The 24762-nt window shown below is 47.1% G+C and overlaps 1 protein-coding gene across 2 annotated transcripts in view; it reads left to right on the top strand.

Moving 5' to 3' along the window:
• Positions 1–24762, top strand: part of ATRN (attractin) — a 192817-nt gene that overhangs the window by 153840 nt on the left and 14215 nt on the right. For both annotated transcript variants that reach the window (XM_061992449.1, XM_061992450.1), the window contains 2 exons: positions 33–111; positions 15149–15256. In XM_061992449.1, coding sequence (XP_061848433.1) covers positions 33–111; positions 15149–15256 — 187 coding nt within the window. The remainder of the gene's footprint in view (positions 1–32; positions 112–15148; positions 15257–24762) is intronic.

Here is a 24762-nt window from a genome sequence, read left to right on the forward strand (position 1 = left end):
ATTGATTTTCATCTCTTCTTTTCCCTTTGCAGTTGTTTCCTGTCTTTGCTCCTGGTGGCAGCTGTGGTTTGGAAGATTAAACAGAGTTGCTGGGCGTCGCGTCGGAGAGAGGTGGAAATGACTAAATTGAATGCTATCTCTTCAATGACTTCTGGGGGTTTTTTATAGTTGTCCTCTCTTGTATTTATTCACATTTGCATAGCATTAACCTTCAGTTAAGGATAAGCTCCACTAATCTAGAAATGCTTCTGTTTGGGGATTTGTAACAGCGTGCTCTGCGTTACAGTTTCAGTGACAACTGCTGCTGGTTTCCTATCCTCATGCTGCACAGGAAAATAGGGGGCAATGTCCTGCATCCTCAGAACTCAGGGTCTAGACAGCAGAAATCCAAATCAGGAGATTCTTTACCTCTGTTTCACAGAATCACAGAATGGTAGGGTTGGGAGGGACCTTTAGAGCTCATCCAGTCCAACCCCCTGCAGAAGCAGCTCCCACCTAGATCAGGTCACACAGGAACGTGTCCAGGTGGGTCTTGAAGAGCTCCAAGGAAGGAGCCTCCACACCCTCCCTGGGCAGCCTGTGCCAGGGCTCCCTCACTCAAACACTGACACAGTTTTTCCTTGAGTTTAAATGGAACTGTTTGTGTTCCAACTTCATCCCATCACCCCTTGTCCTGTTTCTGGATACCATCAAAAAAAGTGCTGCCCCAACCTCCTGACACCCACCAGTGAGATATTTGTAACTATTAATGAGCTCCCCCCTCAGTCTCCTCTTCTCCAGGCTGAACAGCCCCAGGTCCCACAGCCTTTCCTCATAGGGAAGATGCTCCAGTCCCCTCAGCATCTTGGTGTCCCTGCACTGGCCTCTCTCCAGCACTTCCCTGTCCCTCTGGAGCTGGGGAGCCCAGAACTGGACACAGGACTCCAGATGAGGCCTCAGCAGCTCTGGCAGAGCAGAGGGGCAGCACAACCTCCCTGGCCCTGCTGCCCACACTCTCCTCAATGCCCCCAGGCTGCCATTGGCTTCTTGCCCACGAGCCCACGTTGCTGCTCATGGGCAGTTGATTCTCCCCCAGCACTGCCAGGTCCCTCTCCTGGAGCTGCTCTCCAGCAGGTCACCCCCAGCCTGTGCTGCTGCAGGGGGTTGTTCCTCCCCAGCTGCAGGACTCTGCCCTTGTCCTTGTTGAACCTCAGCAGGTTCCTCTGTGCCCAACTCTCAAGTTGGTCAAGATCCCACTGAATGGCAGCTCAGCCTCTGGGGAATCAGCCAGTGCTCCTAGTTTTAAAGAGAAAGCTTCTGTGCTGATACTCTGAACCTCATTAACTCCTGCTCTAATCTGTTAGAGAAAAAACTCATCCCCATTTTCAAATTAAAGCTTGTGTGAATAGATTGGGATGATTGGGTTTGGGTTTTTTCCCCTGGTACACAGCAGCAGGAGAAGCCACCCACGATTTGGAGCGCTGTAGTGTACTCTTTAACAAGGCAACTTTCAGTGGTAGAGCTTTCTCTTTTCACCTGGTCAGGGACCATACCAGCTTCCCAGCTTTTTCTTGTTTGCAGCACATAAAAAAGATATTTGCCTTGCACCTCCCAAAATATTTATCCCTGATGCATTTGCTTCTTTGATGGTGTTTTTACCACCCTTTCTTCCTGCTTCTCAGTTGAAGCCACTTTGCTGATACAGGGTGACTGGGGCAGGGTGGCCAATGAGTTATCCCTCAGAAACACTACAAATATGCTCCTTGTTAAGCACAAATGTGGAAATGTGCAGTAGAGCCATGTAGAGAAGCAGCTCCTGTGTGTTGCAAGGCAAACAGCCACATGCTCCTGGGCTTTTCTTGCTGTGCTAAGCACTAAAAGCACAGAAGGCAGAGCCCTGTGTAATGTACAGATCCAGCAGAGGTTGGGCTGGGCTCTGCCTGGGATTATTTTTAGGAGCTTTATCTTGTGCAATCTGGTTTCTTGCAAGCAAAAGGAGCTGGACTTTGTTCAAGGGAGCCTGTATATGTTTATGTATGTAGATGTGGCTATATGTCATCACCCATCCTTCCCTAAGGAGTGTGTGGTGTCTTCTTCCCCTGCTGTTGGATTTTAAGGTGAAACCTACCCATTTTTGGTTTCCTCCCAGCTGTCCTGCTGGGCTGGAGCCCTTGGCATCTGCAGGCACCCAGCCATGAAACTCTGGAGGTGTTTTATCCAGACATAATAGCTGATGAAGAGTATTCTGGGGATTCATTTTTACAGTGCTGACATCCTTTGCAAGTGCCCATTTCTTTACTCTCTCCCAAGATCTGTATCTGGTTGTACTTTCCAGTGCAGTAGTGGGAATAGTATTAAATGCATTCAATCTGAGGATCTCCTTTCTTCTAATAAAGCAAAGTAGTATCTGATAACTCTCTCACTCTTCTTCCTCTTTCTGCTTCAGATGCTTTTGCTCTTACTAGTGAGCTCAAATGCATAATAGAATCAGCAGGTTTTAAACAGATAACCCTTAATCTTGGAAAGAATTGAAGTCTTGGAGGTTTTTCTGTACTCTCTGAAGGTAGATACATTTTCACTAGGGCTGCTGGGTTTTTTTCCTTCTCACTTTCTTGGCAAGAAAGTGAGCTGGAGGCAGCATAACGTTCCCTCTTGGCTCCTGGGGTTAAATGTTATCAAGGAATATATGAGGAATACAGACTGAGAAGTAAATACTGTGCTTTGGAGCTCACTTCACATATTTTAGCAGTGGCCTAAATGAAGAATATCTCTGTAAATGAAGTTGCTTTCAGCCTGATGTATATTTTAAGGGATAAAAAGCTTGAGTCCTAGCAACATATTGGCATGTTTCAGTCTAAATCCAGTTTATTTGTGTGGCTACTTGACAGGCAGTTCATCAGGGTGTTGTTTTCCTGGCAGATTCCTGTCTTTTGCTGTTAGTTGTCTTGCTCCTTCTTTTCATCTGGGGACTCTATTTAGTTCATAGACCTCTGCTATTCCATTCCTCTTCTGTTAGAAATGCTTAAAAACTAGAGGAAGCTGTTTGAAGTCTTTACCATGCCACTATTAGATACTATTAATAAAGACTGTCTCCAGCAACAAAAGTCTGCCCAAAGGTTCTCTGACTTGCTGATGTTACCTAAGATCCTTTTATACCTTGCAGGATTATTTTATATGGACTCTCAATAAATCCAAGCAAGGCTCCCCTTTAAATATGAGCAGCTAAAACAATGGTTCATTTAATCCTGCAAGTTTGAAGTGTATGCAAGTGTTTCCATCTGTTCCTCTGAGGATGGTTTTGGAGCCTGTGACTTTTACATTTGCCATTCTTCCTTCCTTTTAGAGGTGTCTGCTCTCCTTGGTTTTCTCTGTTACCCTTACAGGAGTCTTGGCTCACAGAGTTTTTGTTGGCAGGACTGGGAAAAGCAGATTTTGTTTTATCACTGGTGGGGTTTTTTTCCCCCCCTCTTCTATAAACTACTGACACAGTTGATGGAGATCACTTCTCCCACCTCCTCCCACCATATTACAGTTTAAAGACAGAGTGAAAGGGAAGGTGATTAAGCAGCAGTGGCAGGACACCCAATTCACACAGCATATTGTAATCTTTAAGTTAATATATGCTGCAGCCCTGGAGGAAGATATTGCTCTGGAGGAAGATATTTCTCTGCTTTGGGCTGTATATAAGCAGTCAAGTTCCAGTCACTCCCTTCCCATGGGTTGTGCTGTAGTAATTCTACACAAGCTCTCTAATCTTCAACCAAAAGTAAGTAAAATATAATGCAATCTGCAGGTAATTCCCAGCTATCAATCACTCCTGCTGCCAGTATAACCATTGCCAGGGCCTAACTCCTTATCTCAGTGCAGAGTGAAAAGCAGATAGCTGCAGCTTCAATCTGAGATATGTATAGTACAGAAAAAGGCAGCTTGTTGATAGGTCTGCTAGTTCAAAATGATTCAGACAGTATTGCTTGGAAAATGTGCTGGGAGATGTAGAGCTGAACGTGGAGAAGTTGTACAGCTGAGCTTGGTTTATCAGGTTAATGGAACAGAGCAGCTAAACTCCATTTGCATTCCTCCTTCCTGAGAAAGCAGTGGACTACATATCCAGAATCAGCATCAGGATCTTGGGAAACAGATAAGATTCTCCTTGCTCTTTTGTCTCCTCCTTTCTGCAGCTAAATCCTCTTTTGGCCAGCTGCTTGCACGTGGCAGCACTGATGGTTCTCAGCCTTCTGACTAAAGAGTCTTCTGGGTGTGCAAACACGGTGTAGCAAATGTATGCTCGTAGGATTCATGATTTTGGAGCACTGAGCAAAAGTTCAGGCATTGCAGGGTATAAAACTTGGCCTGAAGTCAAAATGGGAACCGTTGGTATCGTATCTGGAGGAGATGGGATTGTAAATGGGGTGTTTATTCCCTCTCCAGTGAGCACCAAGTTTAAGTATCTTCAGATATCTTTAAAAGGGGAGGGGGATGGAAATAAAAAGGCAGCTTTTATAGGAGGCTTAGGATGAGGTGAATGGCATTAGGAAGTAGGAATGGGAAAACCTTTCCATCTTGTCTCTAGAAAATGACACATCCAATGTGTCGAGGTGGCAACAGAGAATAATGCACAAGTGGCATCAGAAAGTTCATATGCTCATCTGGACTTTTCCATCCTCTTGTTTTAGCATCCAGATCCTGTTTTCACCCTCAGTCTGCTTCATCTCCTCTGCTTTCAGCAAGAAACGTCTCTCCTCTTAACATCTGCAGCAAATGGAGCGTGGAGGGGGATTGGGCTGACTCAGTGTCACTGTCTGCGTGAGGGTCAGCTGGATCTCTCCCCGTGCCCCTCTGGGGTGTGGTGGGAGCATCAACACCAAACACATTCAGAGATAACTAAATCTGGGTGTCTAGACCTCAGCTGCACCCTTCACATACATCCAGTTGTCTACATTTTGCCTACTTTCTTGCCAAGACCATCCTGGACTGAACATTTTCACTCTGCACTGCTGCCCATCTTATTCAGGATGGGTTTATGTATTGATTTACTGCAGGGATTATCCTTCTCCTTCCTGACCTCCTTGCTGAAACCTTTGTGCTCTCCAAGTGTATTCAAAATACAGCAGTACTTCTCTTTTTTCACTGGCATCCTTCACTGTAGCATCTGTGCACACTGAATGCCATTGAGCAGACAGATTTCTGGGCTCATCTTTACAGCAAAGACTCTTCAGGGGATGTTTGCTGTGTATTATTTATTGCCCTGCCTTTGTTTTCTTCCCCTTCCTGCTCTCACCTGTAGTGTGTAGTTAAACTCATGTCCTCTCTCTTAGAGTGTGATTTAGGGCATCCTTTGTCACAGAAAAGGATTGAGGATTGGAATCTTTTCCTACTGTAACTGTAAATCAGGATCTTCATCACTGCTGAGAGTCCCCAGAGATGTAAGGATCTGGAATTGGCCTTATGTGAGAACATTAAAAGCTCAGGCTACAAATGTCCCTGGATTTGGGCACTCCCAGGTGCTTGGTGGGGATTGGAAGAAAGAAGATGTGCTGGTGCTTGTAATTTGCTGCTGGTTTTTAGTCAGTGGAGTTGGGTTGGCTTCCCAGAATACTTCCCTTGAGCAGTAGACTGGAATGATGGTGGCCATGGTGATTTAATAACTACATAAACTCTCAGTTTCTCTGCTTGAGTCATGAAACAAGAGCACAGCATCAGTAGTAAGTGTAACCAGTTCTTGGTACACGTGTCCACTCTGGTCTCAGCAAGGTTTTGAGTGTTGCAGATGGCACAGAACGACGCCACAAGATGAATTTGTTCTCTGAAAGATAAACAGGAGACTTAAAGCATCACAAATTACTCATTTGATCCGAGGAAGAACATATTGAGGTTTGATGATGTGAGTCAGTGTCTGTGAAAAGGAATCACAGAAGATTCATGATGGGATGAGACTCTTCTAAACGACCAGCCAAAGGCGTAACACCTCGTGTCTGCGACTGGGGATGGGAAAGAAGTCACAAGCTGCTTTGTTTTCCTCCTCTTTTTAACACTGAGAGCAGCAATGGCAACAACTTGCTTAGAAGCAAGGCTCTGGAAATTGAAGTGCTTTTGGAAGGATGTTTTCTAGGTCAGTCACGTGCTGCAGTTCAGTGGTTGACACTAGGCAGGAGGTCACATCAATGAATCGTTCACTCTCCTCTGGCCACGAAGTTCCAGATCTATGAGTGGGAACAACTCGTAGTGCCTGGAGGCTTTTTCCAAAATACAAGTGTGCTTTTCACAGTGTGAGGCTTTGGTCACCAACTGAAGGAAATTGTAGCAGAAAGATGCCCTGAAGAGTTAAAACATCCCAAAATATTAATGTTGACGAGAGATTCCAGCTTGGGGGGTGGAATTGGTGGTCTGTGCTCATTTGAACATGCTACTCTCACTTCTGGGAGGTTCTTCTTCCCATCTGCTCTGCCCTGCTGAGGTCTCATCTGGGGTCCTGGGGCCAGTTCTGGGCTCCCCAGCTCCAGAGGGACAGGGCAGTGCTGGAGAGAGGCCAGTGCAGGGACACCAAGATGCTGAGGGCACTGGAGCATCTTCCTGAGGAGGAAAGGCTGTGGGACCTGGGGCTGTTCAGGCTGGAGAAGAGGAGACTGAGGGGGGATCTCATTAGTAGTTACAAATATCTCACTGGTGGGTGTCAGGAGGTTGGGGCAGCACTTTTTTCTATGGAAAAGGGTGATGGAACACAAAAAGTTCCATTTAAACATAAGAACAAACTGTGTCAGTGTTTGAGTGAGGGAGCCCTGGCACAGGCTGCCCAGGGAGGGTGTGGAGGCTCCTTCCTTGGAGGGCTTCAATACCCATCTGGACACGTTCCTGTGTGACCTGAGCTAGGTGGGAGCTGCTTCTGCAGGGGGTTGGACTGGATGATCTCTAAAGGTCCCTTCCAACCCCACCACTCTGTGATTCTATGATTCGATGATAATTGAGCTCATCTCTGGTTAAACTTGCAGATGACCAGTTACAGCTGACCCTTTGTAGGTTTAATGTGTCCCTGTAGGACACCATGATAGCAAGTTGGCAATCACATACATGGTGTTGGCATCCAGCTGAGGACTTCTCACATAGTCACAGAATCTCAAGGGCTGGAATGGAGCTGGAAAGCTCATCCAGTGCAACCCCCCTGCCAGAGCAGCACCACCTAGAGCAGGGCACACAGGGACTCATCCAGCTGGGTTGGGATGTCTCCAGAGAAGGAGACTCCACAGCCCATCTGGGCAGCCCCTGCCAGTGCTCCCTCACCTCAACAGGGAACAACTTTGTCCTTGTGTTGCTTTGGAACCTCTTCTGTTGCAGCTTGTACCTGTCCTATAGTCTTTGTTGCTGGAGAATTAAGTTGGTTTAGTATATCCCCAAAACCCCCATTGGTCAGTATTTATGATGCTGAAGCTACACAATCAACTCTAACTCTAGGAGAGTTCAGCATCATTTAGAAATGAGAGAAACCAACCCACAACTGCATGTGTACTGAAGCTGTTGGCATCTCAGACTCGTAGGTATCTCCCTTGATGACTGGAATTGCTGGTAGAAGATACCTAATTTAGCTATTTGGCAAAATCAGGGTGTAATTAGGCTTTAGTCAACCAGAGGTGTGCTCTGCTATTGGGATGTATTTTAGTCTTCATGGACTACATACTTCTGGTCTTTTAAAGAGAAATGATCTCTTACTCTTCTTATTAAAGGTCAGGTTTTCTGTGCCCTCCTACTGGGCATGATTATGATGAATATCTTACTTATCTTAATCAACCCTGAATTAAATATCTGCCGTCGTTTCAGCATGAAGCAACTTCCCAGCAGCTTTGCTTTCTGGTTTGTTATGGTTCTGAAGTGTGGAAATGCCTGTTGAGAGGCATTTGAACATTAATTCTCTCCTCCTCTCTCTTTCAGCATAGCCTGCAAAGTCAGTTACAAAACTAATTAGCTGACATTAATATGTGCACTGCTCTAGGGGCTTAAAAACTTCATTTTCAGTGATGATGGAAGTGTCAGAGAAAATTGTTTGTTTGTTGACTTACATGGAAGTCAATGTAATTGTAGCTAAATGCTTTAAATCACTTCTTTCTGAGACAATATGTCTCATCCTGCAACATCAGTGCCTTGTATGTTTATCTTCTTGGCTGATGCCCCTTGTTATTTTGTAAGGAACTCTGTGGTTTTCTCCCCTTTCCCCCAAGGTCACACAACATAAAGCAAAGGTTCTCACAGCAGGATAGATGTGTTACTTCAAAGTGATGCCTGAGCACTTGGAGGTGCTGGACCACCCAGCTGTGTGGCTCTAACAGCCTTTGTCCCCATCACTGGGAAAGGCACCTTCCCTGAAGACCCCTGAGAACTCCCCTGGAAGGAGATGGCCCCAGTTTGGGGAGATGCCATTACACAAGAGCTCTGGGACAAGTTCTCCAGACAAGGTTTCCCTACTTAGTCATGCCTGGAAATAGGTGGTTGGTAGTTCATGCCCATGCACAAGTATGTATTTGTGCATAAATGGGACCAGCTGCCTTCTGAATTCAAGTGAGACCCTTAGAGCCATCCAGGAATAAGCTCAAAATGCCTCTCTACCAGTATCACCACTCTACCCAGTATGTTTTGGAAGGATAGGAGCGCTCTCCATCCTCTGACCCCATCACTGTGACTTCAGTTAGCAAGTGGCCAAGTGTGAGCTAATAAAGCTTTGCTGGGAGCATTTTGTTACCCTTTGCTCAGTGTATGCAGCAAGACCTTTAGGTGTTTGATTAGACTGTGTGTTTTATATGCCTTGGAGGGAATGTGTAAGAGAGCTTGACACACTTCAATAATGCTGTTTGAAAGGCTGGTCAGGAAGAAAGTGACATCTTTGTTCTGTTTCCCTTCTTTTTCCCCTAAATGTCTTACACTGATTTGCACTCTGCTTGGTTGTTTCCTTATCTTTCTGGGGCTGTTTCATTCTTCAGGCTGAGCTCTCTAGGTTTGGTCTCACTGGGCCAATTTACCTTTGCAATGGAGACAAGGCAGTGGTCCAAAACACACAACTCATTTCAGAGTATCCTGGTTTTCCAAGGTGGCTGTGGCCAGCATGGGGAACACAACTGGTGATGTTGCTGCTTCACAAGAGAGCAAGGCTCCATTGTTTTCTCTTCCCATGGTGGTACAAAAATATGGCAGTAGAGGCCCAGTTCAGCAGGAGGCTGATCAGAGCTTTGGCTTTGGAGCATCATCTCAAATGACCATTAGTCATACTTGTCTCCTGAAGTAAAGCAACGTGTAGCTTGCTTCATCAATATACCTTCAGCACAGGTTCTTCTAAAACCCAAGTCTTACCTCCTGAGGATGCCCAGAGTAGCTGTACTTCTAAAAACAACAAGCTATGGGTCCAGAAAGATCTGAATTGCAGAAATACTTTGAGGGATTAGAGCTACAACTGTCCTGCTGTTGGTAAGACTCTTGTTCTCTTCTTGGAGTTACCCCCTTGGACTGTAGGACTGGGGTGATGGTACCAGGCATTCCTGCTGATCCACCACCTCAATCTGTCCTGCCTGCTGGAAAGAACTTTGCTCCCTTTCTTAAGGGGGTTCCTGCTTGCTTCTCTTTGCCTCAAAGCTCATCCATGCCCACTGTTCCCTTAGCAAACCCGTCAAGTTTTCCCCAGCGAGTCTCTCGTTGTTTTTCCTTCGCTGTTGAAAACTGAGACTAAACCCTCACGTGAAAACTGCAGGTAACTGTTTTGCTTTGCTTTTTTTGAAAGCCCTTATAAATAAAAGAAGCAAACAGCATCCAAAACTTGTGTCTTTCCTGTAGGGTAAAAAAAAATCACCATCCTTTCATGGCTGAAAATAGCAGAGCCCCATCCTAAAAGTTCCCGTAGCTCTTAAAAGAGACTCTGCAGGGGGACATGGCTGAGATAGATGGTAGCAGGATGGTTATAAAGAGACCAGGGCCTGCTTTATTGTCATGAATAAAATGTTGGGGCTTTTCTTGTCAGGAAACACAGCACAGGTTATATTAGTCAATTAACCTGCTGACCTGAGTAGCAGTTTATCTTGGGCGTGCGAGTCTGCTACTGCAGGAAAAGGTTGTCCCCAGTTCCTCTGCCTTTGTCTTTTACTCCCATCAGTAAGAAACTACTCCCTTTGGATTATCTCTTCCTCAACACATGGGGATTTTCAAGAATCACATGAAACACAGATTCCCTGGATCAGCACCTCTAGTCCTGGGCACTATGAGCTGAGCAACACTGGTGGTCTCCTCAGCTCCCTGCTCTTCCTCTCTCCTGCTGTAGACCATTGAGTTTCTTCAGTTAGCTCTCCTTAGTGTCTGCTTGCACCAAAACCTTCAGACATTCCTTCAACACTTCCCATTCTGCAGTTGCTTTAACTTAACAGGGTTTTTTTGACAGAGTTCTTTCTACTGATAGTGGGGAAAAAAGAAGATGAATGCAGATGAAACATGAAAGGCCAGTGGTGTGTTCCAGCACACACTTTGGGATATGTTTTTTACTGTAAGCCTGTCAAATGTTTTCCCTTTAAAACTCTCTTCAGGCCTGAGTGATTTAAACTGTTCCCAGGTTGTCCTGTTAATTGTGTGATCTGCAAACCAAAGGTTTGCTTGAAAGAGCATCAGAAAGCCAGTCCTTAGGAGAGAGGGTGAGCCAGGTTCCAGGGTGCCTTAACGTTAGCTGCTGCTGATCTCTGAGGACATGCTCGATGCCTTGCCTTGGGAAATGCCACAATTCCTCCCTTACAGCATCACAGAATCTTTTCATTAAAATTCTGACACACCAAACAAACATGGAAGGATTTGGACATGCACTGATTAACCAGGGTGTGTGCCTGGGGGCTAGGGGTGACATTCTGCTTACACAACAGTCCTCTCTCCAGTTAATTCTTCATTTGGAGGGGGGGGTGGGAACTTGGTGATGTGATTGATGCTGCATCAGAAACTGGTGTTAGGGAAAGGATGTTCTCCCTTAGGCATTTCACTGAATCCCAGAGTGATGGGGGTTGGAAGGGAACTCAAAAGCTCCTCCAGCCCCAGCCCCTGCTAAAGCAGCTTCCCCTGGCTCAGGGGGCACAGGAACGTGTCCAGCTGGGGCTGGAAACCTCCTGAGAAGGAGCCTCCACAGCCTCCCTGGGCAGCCTGGGCCAGGGCTCCCTCCCCTCAGCACCAAAGGACTTGCTCCTCCTGTGCCAGGGGCACTGCCTGTGTGCCAGCTTATGTCCAGTACCCCTTGTCCTGGCACTTGAGACAACAGTGAAAAAGTACCTCCCCATCCTCAAACACACACCTTTTAAATACTTGTGTTGCTGAGATCCCCGCTCAGTCTCCTCTTCTCCAGCCTGAACAGCCCCAGGTCCCACAGCCTTTCCTCATCAGGAAGATGCTCCATCCCCTCAGCATCTTGGTGTCCCTGCACTGGCCTCTCCAGCACTTCCCTGTCCCTCTGGAGCTGGGGAGCCCAGAACTGGACACAGGACTCCAGATGAGGCCTCAGCAGCTCTGGCAGAGCAGAGGGGCAGCACAACCTCCCTGGCCCTGCTGCCCACACTCTCCTCAATGCCCCCAGGCTGCCGTTGGCTTCTTGCCCACGAGGCCACATTGCCAACATTTGCTGCTTTGGTGGCAGCTTGAACCTTTGCATTTACCTGTTTTTTTTCCACTGAGGATCAACTGGCTTGGGGACAACCCCAAAAGCAATGCCATTCCTTAGTGCTGTGCAGAAAACAAAGGCCATTATGAGTGCTTTCCCCACTCCTCGTGCTGCAGCACGTCTCTGCATTGCCAGGGCTGCTCAGGGGTTTATTCCTTGAAGCTGCTATTGACTTCAAGAAGAATCATGTTGCCAAATTGCACATTTCCTTCAGTAAATGACACTTCCTTCAAAGAGCTAATAGCTTTGAGTTCTTAAGTCTCTTGGACATCTTCATCAGGACAGCTTGTTCTTTGATTTTATAGCCATTAAACAAAGTGCTTTATGATAGCTGAAGGGGACAATTGCAGCAACGACAACCCAGCAATCTGTTTCACACTTGCTTTAGTCTGCAATCTGCTGGTGTGCCTTAAATACTCCAGAACTCCTCGCCTTCCTTTGCCCAGCCAGGAGTTACACACAACTTTGCTTCTAAATGCTCTGTGCAGCTCTGCTTCTGTGCATCACTGGGCTCTTTTGCTTTGTGACTTGCTCCAACCTGCTCAAAATGCCCCTTCCTTACCCCCCATTTCCTTCCCCTCTGGTTTTTTGCCCTTTTTGCCCCTTTTTCTTGCTCTTTCCCTCCTTCTTTGCTTCCCCTCTTCTTTGCTTTCACCTCTCTTCTTTGCTTTCACCCCTCTTCTTTGTTCCCCTCCCTTCTTTGCCTCTCCCCCCTTCTTTGCCTTTCCCTCCTTCTCTGCCTTTCCCCCTTCTTTGCTTTTCCCCCTTCTTTGCTTTCACCCCTTTTCTTTCCCCCTTCTTTGCCTTTCCCCCTTCTTTGCTTCCCCCTCTTCTTTGCTTTTCCCCTGCTTCTTTGCCTTTCCCCCTTCTTTGCCTTTTCCCCTTCTTTGCCTTTCCCCTTCTTTGCTTTTCCCCCCTTCTTTTCTTGCCCCCTTTCTTTGCTTCCTCCCTTCTTTGCTTTCACCCTGTTCTTTGCCTTTCTCCCTTCTTTGTTTCCCTCTTCTTTTAATTCCCCCTTTTCTTTTCCCCTTCTTTGCATTTTCCCTTCTTTGCCTTTTCCCCTTCCTTTCCTTCCTTCTTTTTTGCTTTCCCCTTTCTTTGCTTTCCTCCCTTTTTCTTTGCTTTCCCCCTTCTCTGCTTTCCCCCTCCTTTTCCTTCCCTCCTCCCCTCTTTATCCTTTGCTTTTTCCTTTCCCTTTTCTTTCACAAAGGAAGCAAAACTTTGCCACTTGCCTTTTGTATCAGTCAAATATCACCTTGCTCTTGTCACACTGAGAGCCCCAGAGGCTCACTCACCCACAACCCCCATCCCCCAGCTCCCTGCTCAGCCGCATCCATCCCACCATGCCTTCCCCACACATTACCTGAGCCCCAGCCTTACTGAGACACTAGCCCAGGCTCCTACACAATAACAACAACAAAAAACAACCCCCACAAAACTAAGTAATGGCTTAGGCAAAGAATAGCCCATAAGACATTTTATGGGTTCAAGAAAATGGGGATGTAAATAGTGTTGTCCAAACGAGTTGCATTTTTCTCTTGCCTGTGTGCTGTGTCGTCTGCTCTGGGCTGGGTGTGGGCAATAGATCTTCTTGGCTTCCTTGGGGCATTGATGCATTTTATAGTGTTTTCTTTAGTCTTTTTTTTTTCCCCCCCAGTGCTGTAAATGATATAAGGGTTGGAGTGACAAATAGCCCAGAATTAATGGGGAAATGGTAGATGGTGATGGTGGGAAGTACAGAGGGAGTTTGGTAGTGGGTCAACCTACCCATAGAGTATAACTAGTACTGCTGCAGCTAAGTTGGGTCAAGCTGCACCCAAGTGGGTTTTAGGCCTTTGCTGTACTTAAGGGTAAGACTGCTGGGCTTTTTACATGCTCTGCATAGTGTGTGCAGCTTCCCTTATTAAATAGGGGCATTGAGTCACAGCAGACCCACTGCTCCTGGGAATTAGGCTTATAGCTTCTGCATCCACTTCTAGTTCATGTAACTTGCAAGGGGTGATGGGATGAAGCTGCAACACAAAAAGTTCCACTTAAATACAAGAAAAACCTGTTTCAGTGTTGGAGTGAGGGAGCCCTGGCCCAGGCTGCCCAGGGAGGGTGTGGAGGCTCCTTCCTTGGAGCTCTTCAAGACCCACCTGGACACGTTCCTGTGTGACCTGATCTAGGTGACCCTGCTTCTGCAGGGGGGTTGGACTGGATGAGCTCTAAAGGTCCCTTCCAACCCCATCATTCTGTGATTCTATGATTGCTGTCAGTATTAGAGATTAGCTGCTGAAGCCATAAAGAAATGTGTCCACAGCTCAGCTAAAATGGAAATGCTCTTTCCAGACCAGTTACAGAGGAACTGTGTATTTCTTTGGGTGTTAAAAAAACAGGGAGCTCCATCAAAACACTTGGAAGTGCTTAAGAGTACAATAAAAAGATGGCTCTTGTCATGAAGCCTTGCAAAGATTTACCCAGGAAGAGGTTTTGTGTTTGAATAAAGCACATTGCAACAAGGACATGCTTGCCATGTGATACATTTGCTGCATTCAGAGAGGAAGCAAACAATAAAAATAGATGATTATTCAATAGGTGCCTGACAGCATTTTGCTAGTGCTGTTGTAAAAGAAAACCATCAAAATTCTTTCTTAGCAGTGGTTACATACAGCTGCTTGGTGCATTTTCTAATGGTTCCCACAAATCCTATGGAGTCCTGTCATGCCACTGGAATATCACAGCTTAAAAAGTAAATAAGTGCTTTATGGAGAATTAAACAGTTTCCCTTCAGAAGTGAGTAAGGCTCTGTGTGCAGCTTTGCTTGCAATAACTTGTGAAGTTCATAGAATCAGAATGGTGGGGTTGGAAGGGACCTTTAGAGCTCATCCAGTGCAACCCCCCTGCAGAAGCAGGGTCACCTAGATCAGGTCACACAGGAACGTGTCCAGGTGGGTCTTGAAGAGCTCCAAGGAAGGAGCTTCCACACCCTCCCTGGGCAGCCTGTGCCTCACTCAAACACTGAAATAGTTCTTTCTTATATTTAAGTGGAACTTTTTGTGTTCCAGCTTCATCCCATCACCCCTTGTCCTGTTACTATCTACTATAGAAGAGGGATGTCCCAACCTCCTGACACCCACCCTTAGATATCTATAAAGGTTAATAAGATCCCCCCTCAGAAAGCTGTTGTAATGTGACCATTTACAATTATCTGTCTATCCCCTTAAGCTCATTAAAGCACCAGGAGGTTCTTTTTCTTCCCCTCTTCCATATTCATTGCCATCCCTTAGGTAAAACCTCTCAGAGATAGATGGGAGGGGTTGGTGGGTTTTGTCATCCCTGTGTTGGAACAATGTGAGATGGGAGGGGTTGGTGGGTTTTGTCATCCCTGTGTTGGAACAATGTGAGATGGGAGGGGTTGGTGGGTTTTGTCATCCCTGTGTTGGAACAATGTGAGATGGGAGGGGTTGGTGGGTTTTGTCATCCCTGTGTTGGAACAATGTGATAACAATGTGTTTCTGTTTGTGAAATCAGCAACTCCTGCGTGAGATGCAGCAGATGGCCAGTCGCCCCTTCGCCTCCATCAACGTTGCCTTAGAAACAGATGAAGAGCCGCCAGATCTCATTGGGGGAAGCATAAAGGTGAGAGCTGGTGCTTCAGGATGCTCCTTACCAAGATTCATTGGGGATGATTGCTTGTTTTCAACTGTGGTTAATGCAGTAATCCCAAATCTTCTGTTTCATGGAAATGTAGTAGTGGTTGGAAGGGTGCTGCAGAGATCATCTCGGCCAGCTCTCTGCTCAAGCAGGTTCCCCTTGATCAGAGGACACAGCAATGTGTCCAGGTGGGGTTGGGAGCTTCCCAAGAAGGAGCCTCCACACCCTCCCTGGGCAGCCTGTGCCAGGGCTCCCTCACATCAGCATCAAAGGACTTTCTCCTCCTGTGCCAGTGGAACTTCCCATGTTCCAGCCTATGTCTGTTAACCCTTGTCCTGTCAACAAGGATGGGACTGATATATACCATAGACTCACAGAATGGTGGGGTTGGAAGGGACCTTTATAGCTCATCCAGTCCAACCCCCTGCAGAAGCAGGTCCCACCTAGCTCAGGTCACACAGAAATGTGTCCAGGTGGGTATTGAAGCCCTCCAAGGAAGGAGCCTCCACACCCTCCCTGGGCAGCCTGGGCCAGGGCTCCCTCACTCAAACACTCAAACAGGTTTTCCTTATGTTTAAATGGAACTTTTTATGTTCCAGCTTCATCCCATCACCCCTTGTCCTATTCCATAGAAAAAAGTGCTGCCCCAACCTCCTGACACCCACCAGTGAGATATTTGTAACTATTAATGAGCTCCCCCTCAGTCAGATATACATTTGCTATCTACCTGCAAGAAGCCCTGAGTCTGGGAGGGCCAACAGGTACCATTTCCATTTGCTTTTATCCCTTCAGGTATGCATTTACAAGTTTGGGGCTGGTTTAGATAAAGGTTATAGCATGTGTAGAGTACGAGATGTTGTGTTTGCCTTGTTAGTTTTTATATGCAGTGTAATACAGAATAATGAAGCTCTACACAAGTAGAACATTTGGCTTAGAAGTAGGTGCTGCAAATAGAAACCATTTTTTTTCCCTGTGATATTACAAAGCAAAGAGGAATAAAATCATGTCTGTGTAGTGGAGTAGTGTTAACATAGTCCTGATTACACAAACCCCTTCAAATACATCTTCCAGTATGCAAAGAGGAGTGTGGGGGAGTCATTGCCTTACCCCAGGCTGCAATCTTCTCTGTTAGTCCAGGCATAAGCTTTCTCATCTTCTGTTTCTGTGAAAAGACAGCAAGTTCTGCTTTTCTATTTAAAAAACATGTGTGCTTTAATTATTGTAGAGCAGGTAAAAACAATCTGACCCAAGAACTTCTCTTTAGTGAGTCATAATATTGGAGTCTTGACCTTAGTGTCAGGAAATGCCATCATTAAGGTTGCCTCTGTGCCCTTAGCTCCTTCCCCTTTATCTGTGCATATAGTCTTGGTTGAAACACTTTTTCACCTGATTAATGTGCATCACCTGCAGCATCTTCTGGGAGGACACTGTAGAAAATGCTTTTCTGTATGTTGCCTTAATTTCACTGTTTGCTCTGGTTATTTACTGTGCTCCATCCAAACCCTTAGTCCCAAGCTTGAGTGACCCCTGGCATGTCCCTCATTTGAGTGCTTCATCAATTAATCATTCCCTTTCTCTAAAGTCAGGGGTTATTGCTCCTGTTCTGCAGAGAGCATCATGAAAAGCAAAATCTTCCAAGACACTCAGTAATTTGGGGTAGTTGAGTGACAGGACAGCTAAACTGCTGTGTCTCAGGGACCTCTCCTTGGAGGCTCTGAGTGGTTCTGCTGCCCATTGACTTCAATTCGACTGCAGATCATTCCTTTTTTTCTGAGGTTTTATCCTTTCTCTGCTTCTGTTACGTGGATGGTGGGTGCTGGAAGTCGTTAGCTAATAGCTCACCAAGACTCTCAAATGTGTTCCTGTAAAATTGGGTTGTCACTCAGCAAATTAGAACCACAGAATCACAGAATCTGAAGGGTTGCAAGGGACCTGGAAAGCTCATCCAGTGCAACCCCCCTGCCAGAGCAGCACCACCTAGAGCAGGGCACACAGGGACTCATCCAGCTGGGTTGGAATGTCTCCAGAGAAGGAGCCTCCACAGCCCATCTGGGCAGCCCCTGCCAGTGCTCCCTCACCTCAACAGGGAACAACTTTGTCCTTGTGTTGCTTTGGAACCTCTTCTGTTCCAGTTTATACCCATTGCCCCTTGTCCTGTCATTGGCCATCCCTGAGCACAGCCTGGCTCCAGCCTCCTCACACCCACCCTTGATGGATTTGTAACATGAATGAGGTCACCCCTCAGTCTCCTCCAAGCTGCAGAGCCCCAGCTCCCTCAGCCTTTCCTCACAAGGGAGATGCTCCACTCCAGCATCGTTGGGGAGAAATCTAATGAAATTCAACAAGGGCAAAGGTAGAGTCTTGCATCTGGAAAGAACAACCCCATGTAGCAGTAGAGGCTGGGGAATGAACTCTTAGAGAGTAGGACAGAGCAGAGACCTGGGGGTGCTGGTGGACAGCAGGATGAGCATGAGCCAGCAACGTGCCCTGGCACATTGGCATCCAATGGCATCCTGGGCTGGATGAGAAAGGCTGTGGGCAGCAGGTCAGAGAGGTTCTGCTCCCCTTCTGCTCTGCCCTTGTGAGCCCACATCTGGGATATTGTGTCCAGTTCTGGGCCCCTCAGCTCCAGAAGGACAGGGAGCTGCTGGAGAGAGCCTTTTTCTTCTTTCACCGCTTCATTAGAGAAGCTGTGGGATGTCTGTGGATGTTCCCATCAGACTAGAGGTGGATTTGTGAGGCTGCAGCCTGGCTGCTGATGGTTTTGGGTTTCAGTCTGTCTGTCTGGGGCAATTCCCTTCCCCTCTTTCTGTTTTCTGGAAATAAGCTGACTGAAAACACCTCTCTTGTAGCGTCAGGCAAGAACAAAGCTGTCCCAAACATTTTGATCTCTCTGGCAAGTTTGTGTGCACTCCAAAACTACAGAGCAGACAGTAACTTTGCTTCTCTTTTGTTGTGATTAGCCTGTTATTTCTCCTCTTGTTCAGCTGCCTGTGCTTTTCCTTTTCCCTTGAGGCTTTGTTCTTCGATTTCCCCTCCATACCTCTGCTTTTTGTTTTCTTTTTTGATTATGGGAATGTTGAACTCTCCTCTTTTGAAGTGCTTCCACAGAAGCACCACAGACAGGATTTCATCTTTCTCTCAGCTAAGCTGCCTTGCTTTCCCCTGTGTGCCATCATCTTCCATATCTCACTTGTCTGACCTCCTTGGCTTACTCAAGAATGGATGGAGAAGATGCTTTTGAGCATTAACAAGTAAGACTGTGGACAGATGTCCTTTTTCAGACCCAGAAGTTGTTACCAACTGCTAATTGCCCTCTGTGCTGATAGCTCATACAAATGTCTCTTAACTTCAAGCTTAAATTGCCTGATTCAGTCAAATTGCTCTGATTCAAGTAAATGGCCCAAACCTTGTACAGGAACCTGAAGCCAAGTAGGAAACGTGGACCTGGACTGTTGGCATCTGCTGCAAGCTGTGGATGCAGAGCGAGGATGCTTTTCCATCACAATGAAGGGGTTATATAAGGGTATTTTTATCATTTGGGGGAATTTGGGTAGCAGATAAAAGCATTTGTAAAAGTCTGGGGAGTTTCAGCAAAGCTGAAGTGACACAGACAAGAGGCTCAGGAAGCTGGTGGGTTGTGAGCAGCTTGGGGAATGACACCTCTGAGATAGTCTGGCCTGTTGGAAGCTGCATATAGATGAATTTAAATAGAAGAAGAAAAAGCAGTCAGAGTATCTGGGGTCAGCTTTGGGTCTTCTCCTCATCCCTTTTGCAGCTGCATGTGGAAGAAAGCTCTTTAGCAGGAGGGAGCTGCGGGAAGTAGATCTGGAAGGGACCTGGAGCAGTAGAACTGCATTTCTCTTGGTGTTTTTGCCTATCCTTTAATCACTAGCTAAGAAAAGATCGAAGTGTTGCTATGCTGTTGGACTGTAAACCATCCTTCAGCCACTCAAGTCCCTCTGTCAACATTTGAGAGCTTTTCTTTCAGTGCAAGAAACCCAGGCTTGGCGTTATCAGAGACGCAGCGATGCTTTTCTTTCTCCGTGTGAGTCAAAGCCTAATAACGAGTTGATTTGGAGGGTTACAAAGGAGAAGTGGAAAATGGGCTGTCTTGTCTGCAAGAGCTTTGTTTCCTTTTCCATTGTGCACAGCCAACTGGCAGCCAGTGTCAAGCTAGTTCCATCCTAAGCTGATGTTTTCCAGCTGGATGGTATTAGAACAGCGTTTTCAATTAGGATTTTTTCCTGGGGTACTTAGGAGTAATAGAAAGTGATTTACCTGCAGGGAAACTATTCAGATTACAGTTTGCAGCTAGGCAACATGTGACTAGCTGCTTTTGGTTTATTTCCCACTCAACAAGTACCTACTTGCATCACAAATCTACTGCTAAATTTGCTTAGTTGTTGCAGAATCCATTGGCTTTCCTCTGCAGCTCTCAGTGCCTTCAGAGATGCTGCATATTGCAAGGATTTTTCTTCACAGTATTTAACATCCCTGAGTGTTTGGGACTCATCCAAGTGTGTGAACTGGTGTTACTGTAACTCAGGCTTTTTTTAGGTGGTCTTATCTAATTAGTCTTGTAGTTTTGCAGCTGTTTTTAGAAGCAACTTTCCTGAAAGGATTGGGGAAGATTCTGACATCGATGATGTCTAAAGCTCCCTTCCAACCCTACCATTCTGTGATGTCCATCTCCAGGTGTCTCAAAGTTGGTAAAGGCACAAAGTTAAGACTTGTAGATTCTTGAGAAAAGCACATACATAGCAAGCAAATGCTGACCAGGATCAATAGCAACATCTAGAGAAGTTGAGGGGAAAAAAAACCTGCTTTGGAAGTGTTTGGAAGCTGGTGCATAGAGCAGCCCTTGTTGTGCTGTGTTTAGGGATCCAGCCAGTGCTAAGAGGTGATATTCTTTTCCATCCTTGATGAACAGACTGTCAACATCTATAGTTTGGTTATCAGGGGGAGTCAACATGGCTTCACTAAGGGGAAATCCTGTTTGACCAACCTGATGCCTTCTGTGAGTGCACAACCAGCTGGCTGGATGAGGGAAGAGCAGCAGATGGCATCTGCCTTGACTTCAGCAAGGCTTTGGACACTGTCTCCCACAACACCCTCATCAGAAAGCTGAGGCAGTGTGGCTGGGATGAGTGGGCAGTGAGGTGGATGGAGAGCTGCTGAATGACAGAGCCCAGAGGGTGCTGAGCAATGGCACAGAGTCGAGTTGGAGGCCTGTGGCCAGTGGAGTTGCACAGGGATGGGTTCTGGGGCCAGTCTTGGTCAACATCTTCATCAACCACCTGGGTGAGGGCACAGAGGGACCCTCAGCAAGTTCCCTGCTGGCACCAAACTGGGAGCACTGGCTGATTCCCCAGAGGCTGAGCTGCCATTCAGCGGGATCTCGAGCGGCTGCAGAGTTGGGCACAGAGGAACCTGCTGAGATTCAACAAGGACAAGGGCAGAGTCCTGCAGCTGGGGAGGAACAACCCCCTGCACAGCACAGGCTGGGCGTGACCTGCTGGAGAGCAGCTCTGCAGAGAGAGACCTGGGAGTCCTGATTGATAATAAGCTAAATATGAGCCAGCAATGTGGCCTCGTGGGCAAGAAGCCAATGGCAGCCTGGGGGCATTGAGGAGAGTGTGGGCAGCAGGGCCAGGGAGGTTGTGCTGCCCCTCTGCTCTGCCAGAGCTGCTGAGGCCTCATCTGGAGTCCTGTGTCCAGTTCTGGGCTGCCCAGCTCCAGAGGGACAGGGAAGTGCTGGAGAGAGGCCAGTGCAGGGACACCAAGATGCTGAGGGGACTGGAGCATCTTCCTGATGAGGAAAGGCTGTGGGACCTGGGGCTGTTCAGGCTGGAGAAGAGGAGGCTGAGGGGGGAGCTCATTAACATTTATAAATATCTAAAGGGTGTGTGTCAGGAGGCTGGGACATCCCTCTTTTCTGTAGTAGCCAGCAACAGGACAAGGGGTGATGGGATGAAGCTGGAACACAAACAGTTCCACTTAAATACAAGAAAAAACTGTTGGAGTGAGGGAGCCCTGGCCCAGGCTGCCCAGGGAGGGTGTGGAGGCTCCTTCCTTGGAGCTCTTCAAGACCCATCTGGACATGTTCCTGTGTGACCTGATCTAGGTGACCCTGCTTCTGCAGGGAGTTGGACTGGATGATCTCTAAAGGTCCCTCCCAACCCCACCATTCTGTGATTCTATGATTCTATAGTTGCCTGAATGGACTGAGAGAAGCATTTGCTGAGCAGAATCCTTGGGAAGTTCATGTAGTATGTTCTGTACCTTCACGGCAACGTGCAGTTAATTGTGCTGTGTTAGGCTTCTGAGGGCAAAACTGCTTCAGTGCAAATCCTCAATCAGACACCAACTCACCAGGCTGGCTGATTCCTTAAAAATAGCAGAAAAGTTGATGGAAAATAGCATCTCACTCTACTAATTAGTTTGCTTTGTTCTGGAAGAAAGTGCTGTTGAGTGGTTTAAAGACTGCCAGAGGGTCCCATCTGTTCAAGAAGCACAGAGATGAAGTGGTGGGCTGATTTAGGAGTGGGCAAGGGATACCACAGATTTGCATTTTCAGCCTATTTGTATTTTTGCATCTGAGTGGTGGCCTGGTGAAATTCCTTTTACATTGCAAGAACCAGCCTGGACACGTTCCTGTGTGACCTGATCCAGCTGGGACCTGCTTTAGCAGGGCACTTGGACTGGATGATCTCTAAAGGTCCCTTCTAACCCCTGCTGTTCTGTGAGTGTCTGATTCTGTGACTTGCAGCCATCAGTACAGAGCAGGGAAGTGAGAAGACCCGTGTCTCAGGCGATGGGTGTGGGGAAGCTGCAGGGAAACCACTGCAGTGGAGAGTGGTTTGAAATGAAGCATTGTCCAGCCCCAGCAGCTCCTACAGGCTGGCTTCTTAAGTTTTACATGTAGAATCATAGGATGATGGGGGTTGGAAGGGACCTTTAGAGATCATGCAGTCCAACCCCTCTGCAGGGGGTTCCACCTTGCTCAGGGGGCACAGGAACGTGTCCAGCTGGGGTTGGAAACCTCCTGAGAAGGAGTCTCCACACCCTCGGGCCAGGGCTCCCTCACCTCAGCACCAAAGGACTTTCTCCTCCTGTGCCAGTGGAACTTTCTGTGCTCCAGCTTCTGTCCATTACCTCTTGTCCTGGCACTTAGACAACAGAAAAAAGTTCCACCTCACCCCCTTGACAAACACCTTTTAAATCCTCATTAGACTCGGTCCGTGTGCCAGAACCTTCCCGTTGCATCAGGGTGACGAGGGCCATACAACAAGAAGCAACATCCCAGCTTGTGCTTGAGCTTTTGGGTTCATTCTGCTTGTTCTGGCCCACTTTGTAATTGAGAGAGAAGTGTGTGGTCCCCTTGGAAGGAGCACTGTTGTCAGTGCTAAGGAGGGAGCGTTGCCTGAGCAGCCGAGGTGTGCAGAGCGGATTAGCTGCACCAGGTCTGCATCTGGTCTGGCTTTGATCAGCGCTGCCCAAACAACAAACACACCTGATAAAACCTTCCCCTAATGAATTATCTCCAGTTAAAGTTACTCATTTTGTTTTCTGTTACAAAATTAGGGCATTGGAGGGGGGGAACTTATGGCACTTCCATGATATACTGTGGAGTATAAATACTAGGAATGGAGCTGTTGCGAGATCCACAGAGACATCTGTTAAACCTGCCTTGTGTTTAGGGAATATTTGGCTGATAATTGAGATTTAACTAGTTTGAGATATGAAGACTGTGAATTTTCAGCAGGATAGACCCTGATTTTAGCTGATAAGGAGGAATTTGCTGGAGGGAGAGGAAGGATTGTGAAGCTTCCCGCAGGAGAGGGTTTTTCTAAGCTCTTTTTTCCCTCCTGTGCAAATGAGTCTCTCTTCTGATTAAAGTACTAACAACACCAGCAGCTTCTCAACAACATTACCAGGGACCTGTTTGCATTCCTTTATGCCAAGTGGTTGTTTTGTGCCTCGACTTCATCCAATGTCTGGTTTCATTGGGGTTCTTTTTGCTCTCCTCCTGCTTTTTCAAGTGCAAAAACCAGCCAAGTGGTCAGAAAAATCCTGCCTCTTCACCCATGCAAAAATCAAACCAACCACCCAGCCTTGGCCAGATATCTATTTGCCCAGATTTGATACCCATAGCCTCATCTATCCCATCCCCTCCCCAGGGCATCAGCAGGGAATTGGATAAAGAAAGGGTGAGCTGTTGGCTGACGTGAGTTGCAACACTCGAAGCTGTGACGGGAGGTTTTTGTCATTTCAGGGTGACTGCTTTTGAAACACAAACTTGCCTAAGTGAAATCCCTTCCCTGAAAGCTTGTGCCTGTGTTTTGCTGGGTTGACACTTCAAAAGAGGAGGCAGTTGTTCAATGCAGCGGGAGCAAACTCGGTGCCCCGTGAGGCTGGTTTGTGTCTGTGCTCCCAGTTCGTGGTACCTCGGGATGCTCAGAGCTGTGGTTTCAATTTCAGGCTGTTGCCATTCATCTGAGGGCTTGAACATGGCTTTCTTGTTTAGTTCCTCATGTGCAGGAACCCATTGTTCAGGACTGAGTTGTGTGCAGTTCAGCTGTGCTAACTGAGGATGCAGAGAAGGCTGAAGTACTGAATGCCTTCTTGGCTTCAGTCTTTACAGCCAAGGCCAGCTCGTGGGAAGCTCAGGCTGGCAAGGATAACAGGATGGCCTGGACAGCAGACAACTTGCCCTGGGTGGAAGAGGAAGAGGTTAAAGACTTGTTGGCCAAGCTTAAGGCTCATAAGTCAATGGGTCCTGATGGGATGCATCCTAGAGTGCTGAGGGAGCTGCTGATGTGGTTGCTAAGCCTCTCTCCATCATTTCTGAACAATCCTGGAGGACAGGCGAGGTGCCTGAGGGCTGCAGCAAGGCCAATGGCACTGCAGGCTGCACAAAGGGCAGGAAGGATGAGCCAGGACACTCCAGGCCAGTCAGCCTCAGCTCCATCCCTGGAAAGGTGATGGAACAACTCATCCTGCATGTTATCACTGAACATAGGAAGGAAAAATGGTTATCAGGGGGAGTCAACGTGGCTTCACCAAGGGGAAATCCTGTGTGACCAACCTGATGCCTTCTATGAGTGCACAACCAGCTGGCTGGATGAGGGGAGAGCAGCAGATGGCATCTACCTTGACCTCCATTCATTCCTCAGCCCTTGTGTCACTTCTAAGGTAGATATCAGGGACAAGGTACGTGTGCACTTCTAATCTAGACTCATTTACTGCAAATTATTACTGGAAGCTCATTCATTCCTCCATCTCCCTCACTGAGGGGGGATCTCACTAATAGTTACAAATATCTCACTGGTGGGTGTCAGGAGGTTGGGGCAGCACTTTTTTCTATAGTAGATAGTAACAGGACAAGGGGTGATGGGATGAAGCTGCAACACAAACAGTTCCACTTAAACATAAGGAAAACCTGTTTCAGTGTTTGAGTGAGGGAGCCCTGGCCCAGGCTGCCCAGG

The sequence above is a fragment of the Colius striatus genome, chromosome 3 (genome assembly GCF_028858725.1).
Source record: "Colius striatus isolate bColStr4 chromosome 3, bColStr4.1.hap1, whole genome shotgun sequence".
NCBI classification, from domain to species: domain Eukaryota; kingdom Metazoa; phylum Chordata; class Aves; order Coliiformes; family Coliidae; genus Colius; species Colius striatus.